This window comes from Hippocampus bargibanti, linkage group LG12 (genome assembly GCF_051943395.1).
Source record: "Hippocampus bargibanti isolate YZ-2025 linkage group LG12, ASM5194339v1, whole genome shotgun sequence".
In the NCBI taxonomy this organism is placed as follows: domain Eukaryota; kingdom Metazoa; phylum Chordata; class Actinopteri; order Syngnathiformes; family Syngnathidae; genus Hippocampus; species Hippocampus bargibanti.
The window spans coordinates 18,593,772-18,619,736 of record NC_142745.1 but is presented as its reverse complement, the minus strand read 5'-3'; the positions used below and the strand labels follow the sequence as shown (position 1 = coordinate 18,619,736).

At 41.4% G+C, this 25,965-nt stretch overlaps 1 protein-coding gene across 10 annotated transcripts in view; it reads right to left on the bottom strand.

The window, feature by feature from the left end:
* Positions 1-25,965, bottom strand: part of itpr1b (inositol 1,4,5-trisphosphate receptor, type 1b) — a 67,167-nt gene that overhangs the window by 19,444 nt on the left and 21,758 nt on the right. For 4 of the 10 annotated variants that reach the window (XM_089009534.1, XM_089009535.1, XM_089009539.1 and 1 more), the window contains 14 exons: positions 25,712-25,860; positions 23,823-23,934; positions 18,921-18,968; positions 17,763-17,892; positions 17,360-17,544; positions 10,360-10,543; positions 9,894-10,156; positions 9,294-9,494; positions 8,073-8,183; positions 7,024-7,119; positions 6,805-6,939; positions 6,561-6,668; positions 5,687-5,918; positions 1,508-1,630 (listed from right to left, as the gene is read on the bottom strand). In XM_089009534.1, the coding sequence (XP_088865660.1) occupies positions 1,508-1,630; positions 5,687-5,918; positions 6,561-6,668; positions 6,805-6,939; positions 7,024-7,119; positions 8,073-8,183; positions 9,294-9,494; positions 9,894-10,156; positions 10,360-10,543; positions 17,360-17,544; positions 17,763-17,892; positions 18,921-18,968; positions 23,823-23,934; positions 25,712-25,860 (2,077 nt within the window). Of the gene's footprint in view, positions 1-1,507; positions 1,631-5,686; positions 5,919-6,560; positions 6,669-6,804; positions 6,940-7,023; positions 7,120-8,072; positions 8,184-9,293; positions 9,495-9,893; positions 10,157-10,359; positions 10,544-17,359; positions 17,545-17,762; positions 17,893-18,920; positions 18,969-19,488; positions 19,525-23,043; positions 23,080-23,822; positions 23,935-25,711; positions 25,861-25,965 lie in introns of all 10 variants that reach the window. The other 6 variants (XM_089009542.1, XM_089009543.1, XM_089009544.1 and 3 more) reach the window with 5 other exon arrangements.

Genomic DNA, 25,965 nt, shown 5'->3' with positions numbered 1-25,965 from the left:
AAAAATGTGTTCACCCCAGTGCCAGGGTTTTTGTCATTTTCACTCAAATTGCTGGACCCACAGAATATTGAGTTTTAGGACTACATCAACATTCAATTTAGCATAAGAAACCTCAGACTCTCTTCTTTTTCCAGAAAAAAAATAGTTAATTCCTAAATTAAATGGGTCTGGAGTTATCTGATCTTGAAATGAGGGCGGCTGTACAAGGTACAATATGTACATACATATTGATTTACAGTATGTAGCATTTTAACAATAGCTGAAGCTGTAACAAAGCGCTAACATGGACAAAAGACAAATGCGGCCCCGTTGTGGAAGGGAAAAACAATGCTAGAGGTCTGACCAGCGCTTTATCAGCACCCCCCCCCCCCCCATAAGAAAAAACAAAACCAGAACATATTCAGGAATGGCGCCCGACGTCACACTTTCAATTCGCGAATAGATTCTGTAATGGCTGCGAATTACTTAATATCTGTAAATATTTTAAATGTATTTTGAAAAAGATACATTTGTAACTTTTTTTTTACATTGGATGCCATTCCTGACACATGCCAAGTAGTTAATTGATTAATTAATTGACCAACCAATTTGTTAAATAGTTAATCATTTAATTAATTTGTTTTACTCCAGGCTCAGCAGCGGAAAGGTATTGGGGCATTGGCGAGGTATCAAACCCGGAATCTCTGCATGCAAGGCAGCATGACCAAAACATTCATGAGGGAAACTATCAATAACCACTTCGAACAAGGCGGATCGGAATCGTGGCCCCGATTATTGGCCATCTTTTGTGTGATGTGTTTGTTTGGATGATTGTAATTTCATATTAAAATGTTCTGTAAAGCGCTTTCAGAGAAATATCAATGTATCGTATTGAAAGGAGCGAAAAAGCAGTAAGGGGGCTTTCCCAGTTTTAGCAAAACATGGCAAGAGCCCTCCCGTGCATTCCAGTACGCGCACCCCATCGGAGATAATCGGCAGTAGGACATATTTTCTCATTCAAGAGAAAAAAAAACGAGCATGTGATGTTTTGCACATTTCAGATATCAAAGCCGGTTTGCAAAAGGCAAAGTCAGATTTGTTTTCAAAGTCAAAGTCAGCTTTATTGTCAAATATGCTAATATGCATGCCATTCAGCACATATGAAATTACTGTCCTCTCGGACCCAGCATGCAAGGCACTTATTACTAATTACTTTAACAAACATAATAAACATGAAAACGGCAATTTCGATTGATTCACTGTTGGAAGGAAACTGTTATGGCCGTGTTTTTTTTTAAATGCAATACCAAATAAATGATGTGTAATTTTCATTTTATCCCAAATCAGAAATATGGCACGAACATGCAATTTTGTCTGGTGACGCAATTCTCATTTGAACTCATTTGGATCTCAAATGGAAAGTCGCTGAAAACTTTGATGCGTACCTTGAACCATTTGTTACATTTGCTCTCCACTTTCCAAATTTAATCTTAAAACTTTCAACAGGGAGTAATTTGAGCTTGCTCACCTCCACGAAAGCCCTCAAGAGGGTAGAAGAAGGCCACCAGCAGGTTCATGAGAACAGCCAGGTTGAAAGAGATGCTGCTCCAGAATGACATGTTCCTGGAGCACCAGTAGAGGATGGGCTGGGCTACAAGATCAATCATCGGAATTCATTAATACACTGCAAACAATACCATATTTTTCTGTGTATAAGGCGAATGAATAAATGAATGGTGTATTTTCAAACTTTTTCCATATATAAGGCACACCAACATTATACGATGCAACAGTAGAGGCTGGCGTTACGCACGACTTCTACAGGGGGAAATAGAGTCGGTGGCTGCTGACAGTAGTTGTGAGACCTGTTGTGGCTCAATATTACTTTGGATATAAGGCGCGCCTGCGCATAAGGCGCAAGATCATCAAAATAAAGGCTTTTGAGTGTGCCTTATACACCGGAAAATACGGTAATTAGTAGTGCAATTTAGCCTTAATGCAATACTCGACGGTAACTGACGGCAACCGGTTCAGCAGGAGCAGCAGCGACCTCATCAAACGAATCGTATGGATTTGTACATCCTGTCAAAGGGACGCCCAATAAAATTGAAAGTGAAAACGATCTCTTGACACCAACGTGTGCTTTTCATTTGAAAAAACCGACAACGGGGCTTGAACAAATAGTTTGATTTGTAAGCGGTTTGTTTCGAAAGCCAACGTTTACGTTCAAGGTCTCGTAAATCAAGGGACCGCAAACTTAGATGACTTTAAAACATAAGCTCCTCCAAATGCAGACTCAGACTGCGGTCAGGAGATCAGCACAAGAGCCAAATGCTTTTTTTTTTTTGGGGGAGGGGGAGTGTTGTTGTTTTGGGCTTGTTTGTATTCTTTTTCGTCAGGCTTTTGATATAAATAGAGAAACTGGAGGTGGGGGACTTTTTGAACTTTAGCAAAAGACGTCATTCACGACGAGCCACAGGCACCGGTGGAAGAATTTGGTCTCCACTTGTGCTTATTCATTTGGGGAGGAGAAGTACTACTGAGAAGTAAAAAAGAAAAAAAAGGTCCTCGTGTTTTGCGTCTGGTCAAGAGACGAGTCACAACACGCTTATTGAGGTAAAGAGGAACCGAGTGAGGTCGCTGCGCCCACTGACAACATCTCTCAGAGCACAGGTGTCAAAGTCAAGGCCCGAGGGCCAAATGTGGCCCACCATCTCATTTTATTCGGAACACGAAAGTAAATCAAACTTGTGAAATTCCACAATGCTTGCTAAATTCCAAACCAAAATTTCAAATTGTCCCATGTCAACCATGTCAACCACAATAACTGTCATTATTCTTTATTTCAATTTTGAGCACTAGTTATTCATCAAATTGTTGTGCTCTCTATACGTAATATGTGGAGGAGATAAAACAATCTAATGACTTCCCCAAATTCAGAAAGGTCCCCGAGACGAAACTGGAGCTAAAATGTGGCCTGCGACTAAAAATGACTGACACGCTGGTATTAGAAGGTCGACAAAACAAATCAAATATCGGCAATTCAAATTAGGCATTGAAGGGCCAATATTGGATTGGATTGGATTGGATATGCCTTTATTAGTCTCATAGTGGAGAAATTTACATTTCACAGCAGCAAAGTGATGAAAGGAATGAAAGTAGAAAAACAAAATACATGAGCTGCTGGAAAGGCAGCCACTCTCGCGGCGCCGTCTTGAAGTCAAAAGAACAAAAAAAAAAAAAAAAAAATTATAAATTTAATTTATTGGATCAAATATCCTTTAGACCAAATCTCTACATTTTTAAAAACACATCTTGATATAAGTATTAATCACTCCGTTTAAGATCAAAACGTTCAATATTTTACCTGCATTTTAAATCCCCATTACTGGTTAAACGTTACTTTAAAAAGTATGACACTTTTTGGTTGAATTCTCGCTGGCTGGAGACCTTTTAACTGAAAATAAAAATTAATCTTGCAACATGCAACACTCAACACACACACGCACACACACACACACGCACACGCACACGCGCACGCACACGCGCACACACACACCCTTAAGCAGCTTTAGGCAAAAATTCAAACATGAAGGAAGCAGAAAACGGTCGCACTTGAAATGGGCTAACGTGCTTTACAAGTTTTTTGCATGCAGTGTCCACTTAGATCTCTCCATAAGGCCAATGTCACATCGACATTTTCCAAAACGAGCGCAGAGTTTAAAATTGTGTTGAAGGGATCAACTTTTTCTGCGGAGTCTCACTGCGAATCAGATGACTCTCTCAACTAAGAATAGTTTGATTATCAAATAGCTGGGACTGCTGCCTCAGCCTGAAGGGTAAGCTGACAAATGTGCTCATTTTGGACAAATCTTGCATAACATGCTGGCATAATTTGGAAGATATGTATTTATTTCCATTGGTGTGTTTTTTTAAATAAATCAATACAGGCTTGTGGAAAAAAATAAAAATAAAATACAATTTTCATCTGACAATTAATTAAATTAAGCAACTGACTTGTTTCTCCAAAACAATTCGACCATCTCCAATTTTGCTTCTCTGTCACTAATGGTTTCCTCAATGGAATTTCTGGTGGGTTTTTTTTGGGAGAAGGTTTATACCCATTTAAAATATGAGGATTTCTGTATTTCTGTAGTTATTTATTTATTTATTTATTTTTATTTATTTATTTATTTATCTGTTTATTTATTCATTCACTTATCTATAAATCGATGTATTTATTATTTATGTTTATTTATGTGTTTGTGTGTGAAAGTATTAAAGGACGACCGACGTCTCCGAAGTTGTGTCCATAATTTGTAAAATGGCTTCAAATGACTTCTACTGGGCGTATTTTAATAAGATTCCACCCCATATAGCTATATTTTACGTTTTAACACTCGCGCTGAACATTCAGGAAGTCTTGTTTTTGAGTTGGTGACGAGTCCTCACGTGACGTCAGAAAAGGACCATCTCCTGACGTAAAAAAAGACGCATTGTAGCGTCTTTCCATCACGTCAATGTATTTTGCTGTACTGTTTTTTTTTTAAAACCGTGTGTTACATCCAAAAGCCGCCAGCAGAGGGAGTCCAAGCTCCATTGGAAATCATTTGTCAGCCTGTGGAAACGGGCTGATTCATTCCTCACAGATCGGTGGCCATTTTGTTGCCTCTATTTGGGTGAGACATTCCCCTCGGGGGAATGCCCAATTCGCAGCTCAATTTTTTTGCAGAGTTTGGACACCTTAAGTCATTTTTATTGGCGTTTTGCATTTGAATAAAAATATCATACTGCGTGTTTTGGGTATTTTAGATGCTATAAAACGTTTTTCTGATGACAGTTAAAAAACAAAAAAGTGACGTCGGTTTGTGTATTTATATATTTATGTATTTGTTCATTCATCTATTACAATACAATACATCCTAATTTATATAACGCTTTCACAACAGCAGCAGCTGTAACAAAGCGCTTCACATAATAGTCAGCATAATAATAAACACAACAGTAATATAAAGACATGGACAGTTGTACAATCTCTTAACAACTTTCCCCATACACTTCTTGATGTTTATTTATTTATTTATTAAGATATTTATGTGTGGCTGTATTTGCGTTTGTGTATTTATATATTTATAATAATAATAATAATAATAATAATAATAATAATAAATTTCATTTATAAGCGCCTTTCAAAACTCTCTAGGACACTTTACAGTTTCTGCGAGTATGTATGTGTTCATTCATGTATTCATGTATCATGTATTCATTCATTTAATTATTTGTTTATTTATGTGTTTATGTATTAAGGTATTTATGTGTGGATGTATTTGTGTTTGTGTACTTATATATTTATGTATTTGTTCATTCATTTATTCATCTATTATATTATATTTATATATTTATGTGTTTGTGTATTTATGTATTTATTTATTTATTTATCTATCTATCATCTTCACTTCTACCAGTGGGTTGCAAGCTCAACTCAAAAACGCTAATCCCAAGGTAGCAACAAGTGAGGGGCATCACACGGCATCATAATAGTAGCCTCAACTCTTGCCTATCCCAAAATGACCTGGATGAAAATTTAGAGTCTTCAATAAGAGCTACGACAGTATCAATAGCCGGCTTTCGACGAGGCCTGGAGAGATGTAAGAGGAAGGCACATCAAACGAGAACTCGAAGGAAGTCGTAGAGGAAGAAGACGCACAGGGAACGCCGTTTGTGTTACCGCTCGCCTCTTGAGTACCTCGCAGCTTCTTCTGCCAGTTCATCTCATTAAAAAGGTCCTCAGAGCGCAAGAAGAAGTCATTGATCTTGCTGCCTTGCTCGTCGCGCTCGGTGGAGTAGTAGACGCGGAGTTTGGACTCATGGGTCAGGAACTCGCAGATGTTGGGCACAGGGAAAACTATTTGCTCCATGGTTCGATCCAAACGGACAATCTAGACAGAAGCGCAACAAGTCACTGGCAGGAGTTGATCAAGGCATTTGCGGGCCTGTTATTTTGCAATGAAATTTCAATTTTTTTTAATTTTTTTTTGCATGGGTTCAAACTGTGAAAAGTTCTGTCGGATTTAAAACTCTGGTAAATTGACAAATTAATTTCTATCCAACAAGGCCAATCAGACATGAGGGGAAATGGGCACAGTTTGTCATAAAAAAAAACTAATCAGACAACATTTATAATTGAAATATAGATTGGATTGGATTTGCCTTTATTAATCTCACAGTGGAGAAATTTACATTTCACAGCAGCAAAGTGATGGAAGGAATTAAAGTAGAAAAACAAAATACATGAGCTGCTGGAAAGGCAGCCACTCTCGCGGCACCGTCTTGAAGTCCAAAAAAAAAAAATGCTGGCATTTTGTTTTTTTTGTTTCTAACATCACAATAACTCAACCTCAGAAAATAAAAAGTGTCATTTTCATTTTTTGGGAGAGTTTACAAGTCAAGAATAACCCATACCAAATCACATCCTTTCACCTGTCATATTTTCCAACAAAACGCAACAAAGCATTACATGTGTATTTTTTTTTTTTGAGTTGCCCCCCCCCCCTGCCCCTTCGCCCATTCCGGCAACTGACCTCAATCTGAGCCGTGTGCTTGGCATAGAATTCCAGCGCCTCATCGCCCTCCCTGTACGTGCCGCCCGGTTTCAGCATGGCTTGCAGTTCCTTGTTGTGTCGGGCCAACTTGGAGGACAAAACGGCAAAACATTTCATAGCAAAGCATCGCTTCACTCATCGGGTCGCCCCGTACAAGAAGGAACGTGACCAAAGACACAGGCCGATGAAATGTCAACGGCGTTTGCCGTGTGTGTGCGCTTACTTGATGTGCTAAAATGTAGATATTGTGACCAACGTTCCGTGGTGATGCAGAATGTTCCTCTTCTCCATCTTCTCCCTGCTGAGGCTCTTCGACCTCGATCTCACCCTGCATGTATGCCTTTTTGATCACTTCAACCTACATGGAAGAGATCCATGTCCCCTTCACGTTATGGAAATACAGAGAAAAAACATTGGTGTGGTGCCAAAGCAGAGTACGTACCAGCTCTTTTGGCCTCATGTTGTACAGGATCCTTTCGGCATTCTCGCTGTCATGGCGGCTCTCCATAATGGCGAGAAGCAGCTTGGAGGCGTTATTCTGTCGGAACGTCCAAAGTGCAATGAGCAAACGCGCTATGGGAGAAACCATTTTGTCAAAAGGAAGTCATGTTAGGGTGCATTCTTTCATATTGCATAATCATTGCATTGCAACGTCATGACGGTTTGGACCTAGTTGAAACTTCATTCAGGAATATGTCACTTTGGTAGGCATCCAGGTTCAACAGCTCTTATCCGGAACAGGATTAGCTGGAACAGATCCCAGCCGACTTTGAGTGAAAAGCAGACTACGCCCTGCGACTGGTCGCCAACCAGTCGTAGGGCCCATATAGAGACAAAAGACCATCCACATTCACATCTGCACTGTGGAAACCAAACCCATGGGTCATCGGGTAATGGATGGAAATTATCAATGAGAATTGATTTCCTACAGAGATGATAAAATGCTCGTCTGTGACTGTAAAGCAGGGATGTCAAAATCCGGTCCTCGAGGGCCGCCTTCCTACATGTTTTCTAAGTCTCCCTGTTGCAAAGCACCTGATTCAAGGGAACAGGCTCAATGGACACACCTGATTCTAATGATCAGATCATCAGCAAGATCTGTGGAAGTCTATATAGGACGGCGGCCCTTGAGGACCAGAGTTTGACACCCCTGCTGTAAAGTGTCCTTGAGAGCTTTGAAAGGCGCTTGAAAATGCTGACGTTCGCTGACGAAGCCTCTTGGATAGAGGCGAAACGTCCGACACCTTCAAAAAGTACAGATGACGGCTGAAGAAACCTTCTCATCGATGGACCACTCCTGTATGACTGAGAGCTTACACAGAAGATAGTCTAAGGTTTCTTACTCTGCATTGAATGTTTATATAGTCCCGAAACTCAATATTGTGTGGGTTCTGTATTTTGAGTAAAAATGATAAAAACCCTGGCACTGGAGTGGACACATATTTGCACATCGTCTGTCAGTCAATGAGTTAAGAGGAAACCGTGACTTACTTTAAGTTCCAACACCAAGTCCATCCTCTTCTTGCCAAGGGGATTGATGTCATTGAGTATAAGTGCAATGATAATGTCAATACCGTTGCATTCATGAGTGGCAATGCAGTTCTATGGGGCAAAACAAAGACAAAACCATGAACAAAGCAAACATGGAAATTTCTCAAGGGCTTCCCCACATTTCGCTTTTATTTCATCAGTATCTCGCAACTTCATTTTCTCTTGACGATGTCACTGAGTCAGTCATCCATGTCATCTTGAACAGGATTGCCACAACCTATCCCAGCTAACTTTAGGCGAAAGCGAGACCACGCCCTGAACTGGTTGCCAGATGGTCGCAGGTCACATGTCAGGACAAACAACCATCCGCATCCGTGTCGTCACCGAGCGGCTACCAATCCCATGGTGCCCACACACAATTCGCAGAGTAATTGAGAAGGGGAGGGGGCGAAATATATCGCTGTTTTGTCCGACACAACAAGGAACTGCAAGGCACGGGGTCAAACACGCTGATGTCCCCCAGTGTCACACCGTTAAGAGCCAGGAAAAAATGGTAATAGAAATTAAAGTGACTAATTGGGGCAAACATGGAAAATATACTTTGCCGATTTTTGTCATACATGATTGATTTGGTTTTTTTTTTTTTTTCGACCCACTACAATCCCACCACTCCCATTCAATTTTGCTTTTAGATTGCAAATTTCCCCATTGTGGGACTATTAAAGGCTTTGTTATTCTTATTATAATTATTCTTATTCGGAAGATGGGCTGAATAACAGAGCACCAACAGTCACCGATGACAAGCACGTGCCTGCGCATCTGCTGTGTAAAAATAGAGCGTATATTGGAGCTCACAACAGCTACGGGGCAGTTCCTTTCATGGCTGATATGCATGTCAATTTGGATATCACACACCCTGCAGACAGTCATGTGCTGAGGAGTGGGGGGGTCATGTCAATTGATGCAAGGTCAAGTTTGATGAAGGCCCACTTTGTGTCGCCTTATTGATTTTGACAAATGCGTCTCACTCCTTGATTAACATTGGGCCTCCATCTCTTTTATCGGTTGTAAAAAAAAAATCACAAATCAGGGTGAGGTGATTTCAATATCGTTTCAGTTGAGCAAACAATTTTTTGTTCCCTTGAAAGCACTTTTTGAGGAGAGTGACGAGTCAAACAAAATCTACAAGCTCTAACATTTGTACGTTTAGGTGCTTATCACCTGGTTCTCGTGACAGGGGCCTTGGCAGTATTCCGTGAGGCTTTCCACAGTTTGGTTGATGAGTCCCACATTCTTCTCGTTGATGTATAGTCCAAGCAGCCCCAGACCTCCCGTGGTGCTGCCGCAAATACAGTCCAGGAATTGAAGCGTCTCGCAAACCAGGTTGTAATTGTTCTTGTTATTCTGACTGCGTAGAAAGTTCTGCAGATGAAAGAAATGAAACATTGACAACATGTGACTAAATGACAACAAAGGGCTCAAAGCATGATGAAAGGTGAATGCATGTCTTTGTAGCTCTTTTGATACCAATCGTATATCATCACTTCTTAATGAGTGTGTGGCTACGTGGATATTATATTTACACAAAAAAATAAAATACAACTATCAAATAAATAAACAAAAACATAAAAATATAACAAATGAAAAAAATAAATAAACAGATACATAGCCAGCTAACTCACTAACTAATCTCTGGAGGCTATCTATCCAACGGACGCGGAATCGGATGCAACAAGTTCTGCAACCGTTGCGTATTTTCAACACAATTTCACTTCTACACCAGTGGGGCGATAAGAAGAAAAAAAACAAAAGAAGACAGACCTGCAGATCCCTGTTGTGGTTTTCACAAAGCAGTTGCATGAGGCGCAAGATAGGCTGCATGATAGTGATGATGACGCTCATCTCTCCATCGTCCTGGCTCTTCTCAGAGGTCGCCGTGGAGGAGACGTCAGCTGCCGTCTGGTGCTCTTCGGCTTCGACATCGCGGCGGTACGTCGCAAAGGCCTTCTTGGTGACAATGGAAGCTTCCGCAAGTTGCTCCTTCGCCTCTTCGGTAACCACAGCCACCGGCGGCACATCCTTGACTAACCACAACAATTCAAGTCCGACACTTCTGAGGTTATCGCGCGAGAACTGACCTCAACCCAATTAAAGACACGTGGGATGACCAACAACAGAGATTTTCATGCACAACAGCGTTCACCCCTGACCCCACAACCGTTTTCCTTGTTTTCATCCAAGCCGACATTTCCGACTTTATCTTATCATTCACCGAGAACTGTCTGACCTTTGCTGCGTGCTGGCATGTCTTTGTCCGGGGGTTCTTCATCTTTCTTCTTGCTGCCCAGATCACTAGTGTTGACAGTCACTGTGGCCTTGATTTCCTGCTGGGCCAGCTTCATGCGCTCGTTAAACACCTTGAAGAATTTCTCGGATTTGTTATCGCCTGTCAAACGCTGGTAGAAGGAGCGCTGAGGAAAATGAAAAGACGGATGTTTTGTGAAATATACTTGACGATGCCAATTCACAGCAGAAAAGTTATGAAAGGAAGAAGAACAACAAAATACAGGAGCTGCAATAAAGGCAGAGACTCTTCCGGTGCCATCTTGAAGAAAACAAAACAAACAAATAAATAAATAAATAAATAAATACTACAATACATATCGATTTATATAGTGCTTTAACACAGCTTAAGCTGCTACAAAGCGCTTAACATGGACAGGTATAATATACAGGAAAATAGCAAATACAAAGTTAAGAGAAAGCATCAGGGAGTGAAACGAAGATCGAGTTGGAATCATGCTCAGACGAATGCCAAAGAGTGCAACTGAGTTTTGATATGGGTTTTAAAGATGGGCAGCGAGGGGGCTTGCCGAATGTATAGCGGAAGGTCATTCCAGAGAGTGGGACCGGCAATGGAAAAGGCTCGATCCCCTCTGAGCCTCTGATTAGTTTTTGGCACATCTAATAATGTCTGGGGTGGCCCGGTAGTCAAGTGGTTAGCACACCGGCTTCACAGTGCAGAGGTCGCCGGTTCGCGTCCCGGTCCGGCCTCCCTGTGTGGAGTTTGCATGTTCTCCCCGGACCCGCGTGGGTTTTCTCCAGGTACTCCGGTTTCCTCCCACACTCCAAAAACATGCATGGCAGGCAGATTGACTACTCCAAATTGTCCTTAGGTGTGAGTGTGACAGTGACTGTTGTACGTCTTTGTGTGCCCTGCGATTGGCTGGCAACCAATTCAGGGTGTCCCCCGCCTCGTGCGGTACGGAAAATGAGATGAGATGAGAATAATGTCTGGTCAGCAAACCTGAGGTGTCAGCAAGGTGTATAAAGGTGGATGAGCTCGGAGAAGTAAGAAGGAGCGAGGCAATTTCAAGATTTGAGGCCAAATAATAAGATATTGAAAAGAACTCTAAAGTGTATAGGAAGCCAATGAAGGGATGCTAGAGTAGGAATTACCTGCTCACTCTCACGAGTACAAGTCAAGAGGCGAGCAGCAGCATTCTGGACCAGCTGGTGACGCTTCATGGAGGATTGGCTGACTCCAAAGTAAAGTGCAGTACAGTAATCGAGCCAAAATATGACAGAGGCTTCTGTCTTCTTTTCATTGAAGTTCAAGACGTTTTGTGCCATCCAGATTTTGATTTCCTCCAGGCAGGATACAAATGGCCTTATGGAGAAAGTGTCTTTTTTTGCTCAGTGGGACATAGATCTGATAGTCATCTGCATTGCAGCAGAAGGAAATACCATGTTTCCTTCGGATGGAACCCAATGGGAGCAGGTATAGTGAGAACAACATTGGTCCCAAAATTGAGCCCTGTGGAACACCACATGACAGAGGGGCAGTACGTGACCCAGAGCAGCCAAGGCGAACACAAAAGGTTCTGTTAGAAAGGTAGGATCTAAACCATTGTACTAAGTTCATCCTGTCTACTTGATATCTAATGTTAAGCAGATTCTTTACTTACAGACAGTGTAGGTGTTCAAATACATGACATGTTTCGGTGATTACTTCCGCCTTCGTCAGAGTGTCACGGATGTTGGTGTAAGTAAAGAATCTGCTTAACATTAGGATCTAAACCAGTCAAGAGCACTACCCGTAATGCCCACCAATTGCTGCAAACGAGACAGTAGAGTACTGTGATCCACTGTATCAAATGCTGCAGTCGGATCTAATAAAACCAGACACGTGTAATCTCCAGTGTCATTGGCAAGGAGGAAGTCATTAGAAACCCGTAATAGGGCTGACTCTGTGTAATGCATCGTCTTGAAACCTGACAGGAATACCTCCAAGGTATGTTAATCCAAGAAAGATTTCCACTGCATGGGCACCATTTTTCCAAGCAATTTTGAGACGAAAGGCAGTTTGGAAATGGGCCTAAAATTTGACAGTATATCTTCATCAAGACCAGGTTTCTTGATCAAGGGTTGGACAACAGCATGTTTAAACTGTTGGCGGACAATGGCAGAAGAAAGGCTGCTGTTGATAATGGATAAGACCGATGTGCCAATATTCGGGAGAACTTCCTTAAAGAAATATGGAGGAAGAGAGTCACAGGGGGAGCCAGATGCCTTCGACTGGCAAACCACATCCTTTAAAAGGGTCAAAGCTTCAAAGGAATTTAGTACAGATGAACATGGAACATTGACAGAAAGGTCGAATGTGGTATTTGAAGCAAGAGTCATAGCAGTAGAAAACTTATTAATGAAAAACTGAAGGAATCTGTTGCACATCTCGGGGGAAGGTTCCGAGCAAGTAGGCCGATGGGGTTTGAGTACAGAATTGATGGTTTTAAATAGTATATGCAGGTTATGACGGTTAGCCTGAATAAGGTCGGACAAATATTCTCTTTTAGCTTCTTTTCGTGTGATTTAGTAGTTAGAGCAGCAGTATTTCCATAATTGATAAGACACCTTCAATTTGTCTTTTTTTCACTTACGTTCTGCTTTATGAAACCACGCCTGTCAAGCTGCGCAAGTTTTGTCATTAAACCAAAGTTCAAGTTTAGGTTTTGGGAGCACAGATTTAGAGGGAGCCACTGAATCTAAAATGGCACTAAATGGCAATATATAAATAATAAAACAAATAACATGATAAAAATGTAAATAAACAAACAAATAAATACGCTAAAAAAATTATTTGCCATGTCGTTGTGTAAGTAAGTGTGTGTGTGTGTAAGTATATGTTTTCGCTTCTGACAATTGTCCAAAATTGTTAAAAAAAAGGCCCCATCAAATGTTGCGGATAAGTTGCGGGATGTCTCGGATATGGACAACAAGAGGACATCTACAATGACAAAGGGACTTTCAAAGCACGCACCCACAAGGCTACTCTCACTCACAGTGTCAGCAAAACATATGGGGGCATTTCATATTTGAAGAAAAGTCAGGAAGGAGATAAAAAAAAAGGACAGGATTGAGATTGACATGTGGGAAGCTACTCATGACTTGGAATTAAGTTAGTTAATACTCCCAAACATGCACATGTCACACACGAGGTCCACAGCTGGGCAGATGCAGAAATTAACATGATATTTTGTGTGTGTGTTAAAAAAAAAATACCGCAACATATTTTTTGACAGAGCAATAGAATGGCGGAGCATTGAAATGTTTGGGCTGACTTGCAGCCAGTCACAAGAAGGAGTCATGCGATATCGCCGATGCCATGATTTCTTTCAAATCTCCCTTTGCCTGTTTCTAAAGCATTTTGGTGTACACTGATGATTCATGTGTGTGTGTGTGCGTGTGTGTGTGTGTGTGTGTGTGTGTGTGTGTGTGTGTGTGTGTGTGTGTGTGTGTGTGTGTGTGTGTGTGTGTGTGTGTGTGTGTGTGATTCCAGACCCCATTATATTTCTTCAACAGGTTCAAATGTTCTGTTCTATTTTCTTCTCAACAATCCCTCCTTACATAAGACCAATAATCAGCTGAGTGGCAACAGTGCCGCCCGCCTCAGCGCGTAACACTGTTACATCAGCTCAAAGAAGCTGATTAGCAGTGAGAGGAGAAAACGACGAGCTCCTTCCACGCCCCCCAAAAAAATCATTCAAGCCATCATCGATTTTCTTCCAAGTCATTTCAGAGATATCTTTCTGGATCAACTCCATGAGACTGAGATGCACTTGTTGCACTCGCTTCACCAGACAAGACTGAAAAAATTCAATGCTATGACATGTCAAATGTGTTTTCAAAGTTGACTCCCTCGGCTACAGTGCAGTGGTGGATTGACGAGAGCTTTATAATACTCAGGACAAGCATTTTCTTTTATTTTCCGAGGCTTTTTAAAGCTTCCCACGAGGTTCCTGCAAATTGAATTTGATTGCAGGCGGGAGAACATAGTGGGTGGCAATTTATACTAAGAACCCCGAGGGAGCCGCAAAAAGCTGACAGAGTCAGAGGGTGGCACATGTTTTGTCCTGTGACGGGATCAGAGGTCGTGAGGTCGGCGTTTTGAAAATGGTGCAGGATCTAAATTTTGTTGCTTATATAACACTCACCCCCCCCCCCTTATTTTGATCCAGCCTGCCAATGAGTAGATCTGAGAGCCTGTGAGACCCATGTGCAGGTGTCGCTGGAAAAGTTATTTGTCGGGAGGAGAGGGGGTAATTTCGTGGCACATTGCACGAGAAGCTCTCTCGTTTCACAAAACGACATTACGACCTGTTAAGAGCACTGTTCCTTTCATACTAACACCGTGTATCATATTCCCTTCAGATTTTGGGACCATCAATATATATATATATATATATATATATATATATATATATATATATAGTCTTAGATAGCTAGCAAGATAGATAGCTCGTTAGCTATTGAGCTAGATATAGATAGCTAGCAAGAAAGCTCGTACAATTATTTTTATGCTTTTTAATATAGTTCTATGCCTCATAATCAAATCCGGATTCCTGAACCCTGTGACTAGACTGGCTCCAGGTCATCATCGGTGTTCTTTCCCCGCACATTTCTTGTCTTGGCTGAACCCAAAAGCATATAAAAGGCATCTTAGGCACACTCTGCGGGTGCGCTTCAGATAACAAGAATCCCTCTGTCCCAATAAGGGGTGAGGCAACCCATCGTTATGTAAGAAACGCAAATGCGATTCATCTGCCGATGTTTGTAAATTCACTCCACAACTGACGGAATCACACAACATCCACTTGTGCCAACGCTGCCCCCGGTGAGGATTGCAACACCCACAGCAAACGATACCCATGTTTGTTTGAGGAAATAAACACATTCGCAACTTCGTCAAAATGTCTGTGTAGGCTTTCAGTCGTACAGGTGTGGCCCATCGATGAAAAGGTTTCTTTAGCCGTCTAATGTCTATGCCTTTCAGGTTTGAGGTTTAATTTAGACCGTGCTTACAACAAACATCTCAGGTCGTTACCACGTAGGCTTAGTCATGCTAATGAGATGATAGCAGGGCTAATAGGGCAAGCAGAGCCAGGCATAGACATTACAGGCAAACAGACAGGACAAAAGAAGTAATCAGATTTGGCGTCAGGGAGTAATCTACCGCTCCCCCAATCTTAGAGCAGGGACCTATCAGTGCAGAGGTCGGGCACTGCCACTTCTGAGTGTATATGGGGCCAGAGTTACCACCTCAACTTTAATTCACTGACGAAGCTCTTCAGATGAGGAGCGAAACGTCCGACACCTTCAAAGAAGTACAGATGACCGCTGAAGAAACCATTTCATCACCTAAACGTTTTTTAAAAGGGAATAATAAAGCAAAGCCAAACTGAAGCAAAAGACCAAAAGCGAGTCACGAGTTCATGTCCAAAGAGCACCTGAACTGTGCCAGCTTTCTCCCGAGGCCTCAGACGGGTGGGGATTTTAGACTGCCCTCTTTTTGGTGGCCAAGCGTGACCCACTAACACTCCAGTGGAAGCATGAGGCCATGGCTACCGGCGGCGTGATCCCTCAGGGCAGGCGGCAGCTTATGTAACGGCAAGTCATGTGAGCGCCTTTGTGTATTCAGAATCGTCGGGCCTTGTCAGGTAATGATATTATGCAACGCAAAAGAGCATAATCACGCACGAGGCGCACATTGGCGTGCAACCAGCAAACAGCTGTATTTAATATTTAGACTTTTATTGGGGGGGGGGGGGGGTGCACATTTGTGGCCAGTTGTTGTGGGAAGCTCTCGTATTTAGAACAAACTCTGGCCACGCTGACAGAGGCAATGTTCATGTTTATGTATTTATTTGACAACAAGTGAACACTCCCCCAATCTGCGTCAAAGTTTGAACACGACACATGAATACACGACGATTTGAATAGAGTTGTAGACAATCAGGGTTTCTGGGGTCAATCGGCGAGTTTGAGGAAATAAAAACAACAACAACAAAATGAGACGCTATCATTGATGTAAACCAAGGGTGTCAAAGTCATTTTTTGCCGCGGGCCACATTGTAGTTCTGGTTTCCTCTCGGGGGCCGTCATGAATTTGGGACGCCATTAGAATGTTTCATCCCCTCCACATATTACATCGAGAGCAGAGGTCCCCAACCTCCGGGCCGTGGACCGGTACTGGGCCGCGCAGAAAGAATAAATAATTGACATAAAATGAAAAATGAAAAATTACCAGATTACATCCATCTATGACTTACTCTTGACTCATGTCAAAATGCTTGTCTAGGTCACGTGATACATACCGCTAAAATTAGCCCACCGTAACCTAGCAAAAAAACAAAACGTCTGATTTTGTTGTATTAATCCGCTGGTCCATGAAAATATTGTCCGACATTAAACCGGTCCGTGGAGCAAAAAAGTTTGGGGACCACTGATCTAGAGAACACAACAAATTAATGACTAACTAATTTTCAAATTTGAATTCAAGAGAATAATGTCTGTTTTTGTGGTTTCCATGGGATAATTTGAAATTTTGGTTCAGATTTGAACAAGAAGTTTGCTTTGCTTTCGCAGGACGAATAAAATGATGTGGTGGGCCAGATTTGTTTCCCGAGCCTTGACTTTGACACCTGTGATGTAAACGGAAGCAATGTATCAATTTAAACAATGTGTATATTTGCTCTTCAGTCAACCCCTGCCGTCGCAAAACTCCACGTAAGATGAACCCCCGTTGAAATGCATTGATGGCGACGCGGTGGTCAACCTGTGAGCACATTTGCCTCACAGTGTGGAGATATCCCGCATGCCTGCGTACTGTGGTTTCCTCCAGCATCCCCGAAACATCCACAACAGGCTGATTGAACACTCGAAATTGTGTTTGTCTGAGCGTGGATGGTTGCTTCGGTTTGTTTTCAAAGCCAATCAAGCGTGCTTACCTGGATGACTGTGTTTCCACCTTCCAGTAGGGCAATGGCGAGCAGGATGCTTTCTTGGAAGATGCGATCGCTGGTGGCATTCATGATGAGGTCAATAACTAGGTCAGAAGCGCCCTCCTTATCCAGGTGGCACTGGACCTCTGCTAAACTCAGTTCACTACGCCCTCCAACCCCTGGACTGACAACTATAGACACACACACACACAAAAAAAAACAACAGATTATCATCATTCCTCAGGTAGTTGTGGCAAAACAGACCCCATAACAATGTTACGTGGCAAAATAATGTTACAATATTTGAACAAGCAGGTTTCACTAGCCTCTGATTTCCAAACTATTTATTTGGGCTCAAAGTCAAAAGGGCCCTCTGAAAAAAACAACGTAACGTAAATACAACTGACACCTGTCAGAGCTTTCCCCTGTGATCCAGCGGATTGTGGCCCGGTGCTAAAGGGGGTGTGACTGTCTCGCCTCGGTCCTGACTTGACATTTCCATAATATCGGTTGACCAAGATCTGCCGCAAAACTTCTCCCTATCAATACAAGAGACATTTCGTGTTATGAGTTTGTCAATATGTTCCTTTTTTTAAATAAAAAATATTATCACAAATGATCAGCCTGATAATTCACATGTTCTAGTGCACAGGTCAAAGTCAAGGATCGGGGGCCAAATCTGGCCTACCACATCATTTTATCTGCCCCCTGAAAACAAATCAAACTTGTAAAATTCCATGATGCTTGCTTCTAGTAGCATCTGAAAAGACGCAAATAAAAGAAGGGGAATATAATTTACATGATTGTTCAATGTCCACTTTCAAGAGATCCTTCTCATGTTTTCTTTTTTAAGTAATAATAATAATAATAATACATTTCATTTAAGCGTCTTTCAAAACTCTCAAGGTCATTTTATAGTCACAGAATAATTTTTTTCTGTGGGTGAGCAGCGGCAGCCACTCAACTAGATAGAAAGCTACCCAGCTAGCTAATAGCCAGTTAGATAGCTAATAGATAGCCACATAGCTAATAGATAGCTAGCTGGATCAGAATCATCTTTACTGCCAAGTATGTAAAACACACAAGGAATTTTTACACGCTGCACTAGTATCACTGCACTAGATAGCCAGCTTGCTTTCATCAGTCCAGTTCAGAAACTTTTTTTTCACTTGGATACAGATGACTTTTGGAAGCGGCTTGGATTTTCAAGAATAAGAACCCCAAGCCAATTAAGCCATTAGGACCAAACCAGATTTTTTTCTGACCCTCGTCAGAGATTGTGATCAAAGTTTGCCCAACTGATGTATTTGGGAAGGACAAGGCATGTTGCCATGGTGAAAATCGCCGCCACATCTAATCTATTGGACAAAGTCCCTCTGAGAGGGGATGGCAATGCAAGGACCTATCCATTACACAATCAGCCATTGCGTATCGTATCATAATTGCCAAACTAGCGAAGGAGAAGGTGAGCGGGCGACATGCTGCGGAGGTTGTGTGACTGTGAGGGGGTCGCAGCGTTAGTCAATTGTCAGCAGAAGATGGAGCCCCGAAGGTACTAAGTACCTACCCTCCTCTGGTCCTCCAGTTGCTTCTGAGGCTGGTTGGGGTCAAGCTCCTTTTTAAGGGTGAGTTGAGTTAGCAGAAAGCAGTCCAAAAAAGTCAAAGGGTTGGAATTTGTTAATCATTTGTTAATTTGATTGCATGCAAATGACATCATGCAAGGATAAGTCACGATCATACAAGCTTGGATGGTCTCCCATTTGCATCCATTCATTTCCAACTCAAACAAGACAATCACACTCACTTTTAAGTGACCAAAAACCAATTTTTAAGACTCCCGGGGAAAAAAGGCAGCCACAATCGCGATGACAGGGACACAAGTTGTGACACATATGTTGAATAAAAAAAAAGTACAAATGTAACATATTTATGGCTTCACATGTAGAGGTCACGGACACAAGATCTGGATTTAAAGAGATACAGGGTGAAATGTATGTGGAATTTCACAGGACATCTGATCGCAGGCACAATGAAGATATTACAACGGGAGCCATATTAATCGAGATAACGAGGGGGATTGAATTTAAACTATGGAAGATCAACACCAGCCCGGTAGCGATAGATTTTAAACACACCTCAGATGACTCTTCGGGTTCAGATGGAGGTCCCAGCTGATCGAGAATAAAAGCATGATGTTAGTCAAGGTTAGAAGCTATTCAGTTAGTGAGGATGCAACAAGGAAAGTCGTCACAGACATCCCTTTGAGGCAACAATTAAACACTGAAACTTTGCTGTCACCAGTAAGCTGACAAATCTAAACGAAACGCTCTCGCATTCTCACAACAGACATTATGCATGCACAGGATAGCAATATGCAGGAACGGCCATACTTGGCCATGGGACAGCAATGTGGACCGTATTGACTGACAACGTACTGTATGTTTCAACTAGCACAGGGGCCACCATGGGCTGCGGACTGCAATCAGGCGATTTAGTAACGGCACTGACCTAGAAACAATATCTTTTTTGTGGGGGGTGGCACAGGAGATGGGGCCTGAGAAATCTGGTGTTTGCCAGGTGTGCACACGTCTCCAAAGTACATCCTTTTCTTTATCCCATTGAATTGACACTCTTGTAGGTCACACTAAGTGTGTAAAAAGTGTTTAAATTAACCATGTATTTATTTATTTATTTATTTTTTTATTGAAAATCTAGCAGGTTGCTAGATTTGATGCGTTTGCTTGTAAACAATTGTCAGCCACTCTTTTATGGTCAATTGCCACATCGCTATACAGTTTATATTCCAGGAAAGAGGAGAGAAAAAAAAAAGAATGGGGGGGCTGTTGGCTCTTATGCAACCGTTTCCTCAAGCTGGCTTGCGCCCAAAAATCGTGCAGCATGAACTTGGGGAAAGTGGGACAGCGCTGAAGAATCTGCAACCTCACGCCCTACCGAGTGTGCAAAATAAATCAATAAAGACATGGTGGATGGTGAGGATAAATGAGGACAGGCCCAGTCTGTCTAAGGTTGTTTGGCAAGAGAAAAAAAACAGACAGAAGTGAGCGGTAAGTACAAGTAGATTGAGAGAAAATTGAGAGTGCATTTGAAGCTATAATCGCACAAGAAGCTATAATGTGGATGGATAAGAATGAGGGGTAATATTTTTTTCCCGCGAGCAGCAGAGTACCACCATGTTTAAATCCATTTTCCCTTCTCCGCCATTATATATAGAGATAGAGAGATAGATAGAGAGATAGATAGATAGAGAGAGAGAGAGAGAGAGAGAGAGAGAGAGAGAGAGAGAGAGAGAGAGAGAGAGAGAGAGAGAGAGAGAGAGAGAGAGAGAGAGAGAGAGATAGAGAGACAGACAGACAGACAGACAGACAGACAGACAGACAGACAGACAGACAGACAGACAGATAGATAGATAGATAGATAGATAGATAGATAGATAGATAGATAGATAGATAGATAGATAGATAGATAGATAGATTTTTTTTTTTTTCAATACGCAAAGAGGCACATAAGATAGCGTGCGTTTCCAAATTGCTTATTATTTTAAGGACTTTTAGCAAAGATGTCAAAGTCATTTTTTGCCATAGGCCGCATTGTAGTGATAGTTTCCTCTCTGGGGCCGTTATGAATTTGGGGAAGCCATTAGAATGTTTCATTCCCTCCATATATTACATTTAAAACACACAACAAATTAATGACTAATTCGTTTGAAAATTTAAAGTAAATATTTGTGAGTTTTATTGTGGTTTACATACGACAATTTGAAATTTTGGTTTGGGACCTTAGCAAGCATCATGAAATTTCACAAGTTTGATTTGCTTTTGTGGGCCGAATAACATGATGTGGCGGACCAGATTTGGGCCCCGCGCCTTGACTTTGACACCTGTGACTTTTAGTTTTGCATCCAACAATGCAGTATATCATTATTTTGGTCAAATACTGAGTAGGATACTTAAAATAAGGGTACAAATAAATAAAGCCAGTGAGAAGCTGGGTGAATCTTGCTTCCTGGCTGACCTTGATTCCACAACAGATGACGATGAAACACCACGAAGGCCTTACACACAAACTACATGGAACCTCATGTAGGTTTGGTTGCATTTTAACGTGAGTCAGTTATGACAAACGGGCAAGTGTAAAGTCACACCCAGCATCCCCGCGACACCTACACAGAACAACAAGCAAAAAGGAGAACCCGCTTTTGTGCTCTTCCTTGTTTACATTGCTCACGATCACGCATCATTCAACATACATACATGGATGACATGCCCACCATCCCACGCTGTCTGGACCCTGTGAGAATCCCTTGCTCATGTCACAATCATCTCGAATAATGAAACCACAAAAAAGTTGAGATTGGGTATTACTTGTACAAAAACAGCTTTATCATTGAATTTTGGACTTAATGCTTATGTATGCATGTAAAAATATTTTGCAGCATAATTAAGTCATCATAAATGGACAACAGGTGATCAAAAACCTGGCAAATAAAGCAAAATTCTGATAAAGGAGAACATTACGTCTAACAGGTTGCAGCCAGATTATATTACAGTATGTATATTATATTATATTATATTATATTATATTATATTATATTATATTATATTACATATTACATATTACATTATACATATTACAGTTATTACATCATATTATATATATATATTATATATATATATTATATTATATTATATTATATTATATTATATTATATTATAAGTGTAATCTACCTTTCGCAGTATTTGCCCAAAACGCTGGAAAAGCATAAATGCAAAGGGACCTAACCAAATAAAGGGAACTCCAAACTCGAGCACAATGCACATCACAAGCTATGCAGTGCATGCCGAATTTAAAAATGACAATTGATAAGGAACTATAACTGATCAAATACACCGGGCATTTACAATATGTGTGACATTACACATTACAAACATTCATAATTTGGCGCTTTTTAATTGTATCCTGTGTAGAAATAAACCCGTGCAGTTCATCACTTTGGTGACGCACATGCACAGGCAATCAAGACCAAAATCGGTATGGTTTGTGAAAAATTGACTGAACTCAGGCATTGCATCATAGACGATGTCATTGAGTTTTGAACCCGCCAATAATAATGAATGGATCATGTTGACATTAACTCATTCGCTGCCATTCCCGAATTTATTCAGGAATTGAAAAGTGTGACGTGGAGCGCTATTCCCGAATTTTTTCGGGTTTTGGTTTTACTTGAGGGGGTGTGTCGATTTACCTTTTGTTCATTTTCGCTTCAGCTGTTGTTAAAGCACGATATAAATCAGTATGTATTGTATTTTGTAAAACAGCCCCCATTTCAAGATCAGATGACCCCAGACACATATAACTTAGGAATTAACTCTGAAAGAATAGTGTATAAATGTTTTTACGTTAAATTGAATGTTTATGTAGTCCGAAAACTCAATTTTCCGTGGGTTCTGCAATTTGAGTGAAAATGACAAAAACCCTGGCACTGGAGTGGACACATTTTTGCACACCGTCTGGCAGTGAATTAGTTAATTATACACCATGTAGATGCCCGGAGCATTTTGGAATGGGATGGACGAAGCTGCTGACAAAGCTCACAAAATAAGACACGAGTAAGCATGTGTGAACTAGAGTGGCCGTCATATGCGGCGTAGTTAAAAATGAATATAATCAACCTCAGCCACATCCATTTCATCATCAAAGGCAAACAGCTGGAAGATAAAAAAAGTATAAGAGCAGAATTAGTACAGCTCAGTTAGTGTAATAGGCTCTGTTGCACGCACAACATGCAATGTTAGCCAATGCTGTTTGGACACCGTGGGACGAACTAAAAGTTTTGACGTGCAAAACGGGTGCAGACTCAATTGCTCATTCAAATAAACCCGCAAGCCAATCTTTGAACTGGGAGTAGCCAGGATTGCGTCTGCCAAATGTCATGAGAGGCAAAGAGATGAATCAAGCGCACATGATGTGATTTGTCAAACCTGAGACAAATTGACAACAAAGTGTCAACAAAGCGCTGGCAGAAGCGGGAGGCCAAAGATAACACTTTCTACTCGTGTAAACGTTCTGGAAATTACATAAGGGGAAACAAAATACCGCAACATATTTTTTGACAGAGCAATACAATGGGGGATCATTGAAAGGTTTGGGCTGACTTGAATTCAGTCACAAGAAGGAGTCATGCGATATCGCCAATACCATGATTTCTTTCAAATCTCCCTTTGTCTGTTTTCTAAAGCATTTTGGTGTACTCTGATGTGTGCGTATGAGAGAGAAAGAGATAGAGATAGAAAGAGATAGTTATTTCTCCTTTCATGGTGCATTACATAGAAGAACACAGCTCAATGATCTTGTTTAAAGCCGATTGGTCAAGAGTAATATTTGACCAGGACAGCACAGTAGGGAAGGGTAAATCATTTCCTGGAGTTAGGCGAAAATTCGAGCCCGGTACCTTCTCTCCATTGCCACGCTCCTTCGTCATCATCTCTCTGAGAGTCTGCAGTACTTTGATGCACAGACGCTCCTCATTCTCCTCCAGCAACTGCTTGGTGTGTTTGATTAGTCTGGGATGCAGCGTAAGGAAGGAAAAACATCGGTTACAAAGACATTGTCTTGAATGACACAACTGAACACAAGGATATTTGGTTGAATTCATGACAACAAATTTGGTGGCCGCGAGTCAAAGGCCGGGCAATTTATTATTATTATTAATAATAATAATAATAATAATAATAATAATAATAATAATAATAATATGTCTGTGTAGGCTCTCAGTCGTACAGGAGTGGTCCATCGATGAGAAGGTTTCTTCAGCCGTCATCTGTACTTTTTGAAAAGGTTTCAAAACGTACAGATGACGGCTGAAGAAACCTTCTCATCAATAATAATAATAATAATAATAATAATACATTTTAAAGGACAACCGACATCACTTTTTTGTTTCCTAATTGACATCAGAAAAACTTTTATAGCATCTAAAACACCCAAAACACGCAGGCTGATATTTTTAGTCAAATGCAAAACACCAATAAAAATGACTGAAAGTGTCCAAATCTGCAAAAAAAAATGAATGAAGTGGCCAGTTTCAGAAGGTCCCGCGCCCTTGTTCGTGGTGTCACCCCAAGACGTCTTGCCTTGCTGGAGAATCAAAACAATGGCTTCAGATTCAGAGAATATGCTTTCTTGTTACTCATCCAGTTATGAATATGATTCAAATAGTTCTGAAGAGGAAAGCATACATCTTTGCAATCGATGAAAGAATTTATTCCGTGCCATTTTGAGGCAATAGGGGGGGGGGGGTGTAGCACTAAAAAAAGAGGCCGAAAATGGCGACAAAGCTCCGTGTAAGGAATTAATCAGCCCGTTTCCACCGGCTGAATAATTCCTTACAAGGAGCTTTGTTGCCCTTTTCTGCCTCTTTTTGGTGCAACACGAAGTTTTCAGGCCAAACAAGTACAGCAAAATGCATTGATGTGACGGAAGGACTGCTACAATGTGTCCTTTTTTCGGTCAGGGGCGTTCCTTCAGTGACGTAGGGTGAGGACTCGTCACCAACTCAAAAACGATACTTCCTGAATATTCAGCGCGAGTCTTAAAACGTAAAATATAGCGATATGCGGTAGAATCTTTGTAAAATACGCTCAGTAGAAGTCATTTGAAGCCATTTTACAAATTATGGACACAACTTGTCCGGAGACGTCGGTTGTCCTTTAAGCGCCTTTCAAAGCTCACACGGACACTTTACATTATTCGATCAAGTTGGAAAAAAGTTTGGGTGAAAAATTGCATCAGGCATCGTCAGTTACACCGCAAGAAACAATTTTCGATGTTGTGTAAAATCCAAAGCAAAATAAAGCTTCGTTGACCTAAAACAAGGGTGTCAAACTCATTTTACATGGGACAATTCGAAATTTTGGTTTGGACTTTTGCAAGCATCTGGCACTTGACATGCTTGATTAGCTTTCGTGGGCCGAATAAAATGACGTGGTGTGCCAGATTTGGCCCACGAGCCTTGACTATGACACATGTGGCTCTAAAACATCACAGGGCATATGCGATCCGGATTTGCCGGTTGTGGTGAGAGTTGACACGTTAAGGGTCTCTACAAAGCCAAGGTTTCGGATAATCCCAGAAGCAGCACGGGCTCCGTGTGCCCTGCCAGTTTGTCTATAATCCAGTCTGAGCTGGTATCAGGCAAGTGTGCATGTCTTGTGACAACTAGTTCATGAGTTCAGAGCATATCATTTGAAACACAGCCAGGCCATTTACACGGCAAGAATTTTAACTACCGTTCACCAAACGAGCATCATCTCAAATCAACAACAGAGCGCGGTTGCGTACTTGGAAATGAATCCTCCACTTTCACATTTCTTGCGAGCTTCAGTGTTCTCGGGGAAGAGCAATTCAGGGCGATGAAGGACATCCACAAGCACAGAGAGCTCTGCCTGGACCAACGGGCGGAGACGATCCTCCAGAGCTGACACGATGTCCTGCGTATCAACATCACAGGAATGTCGCAAGTGCAACGAGCCAAGATCAAAACCAGTACAATGTTCTGCTACCACTTTTTTTAAATAGTTCTGTTACAAAAAAAG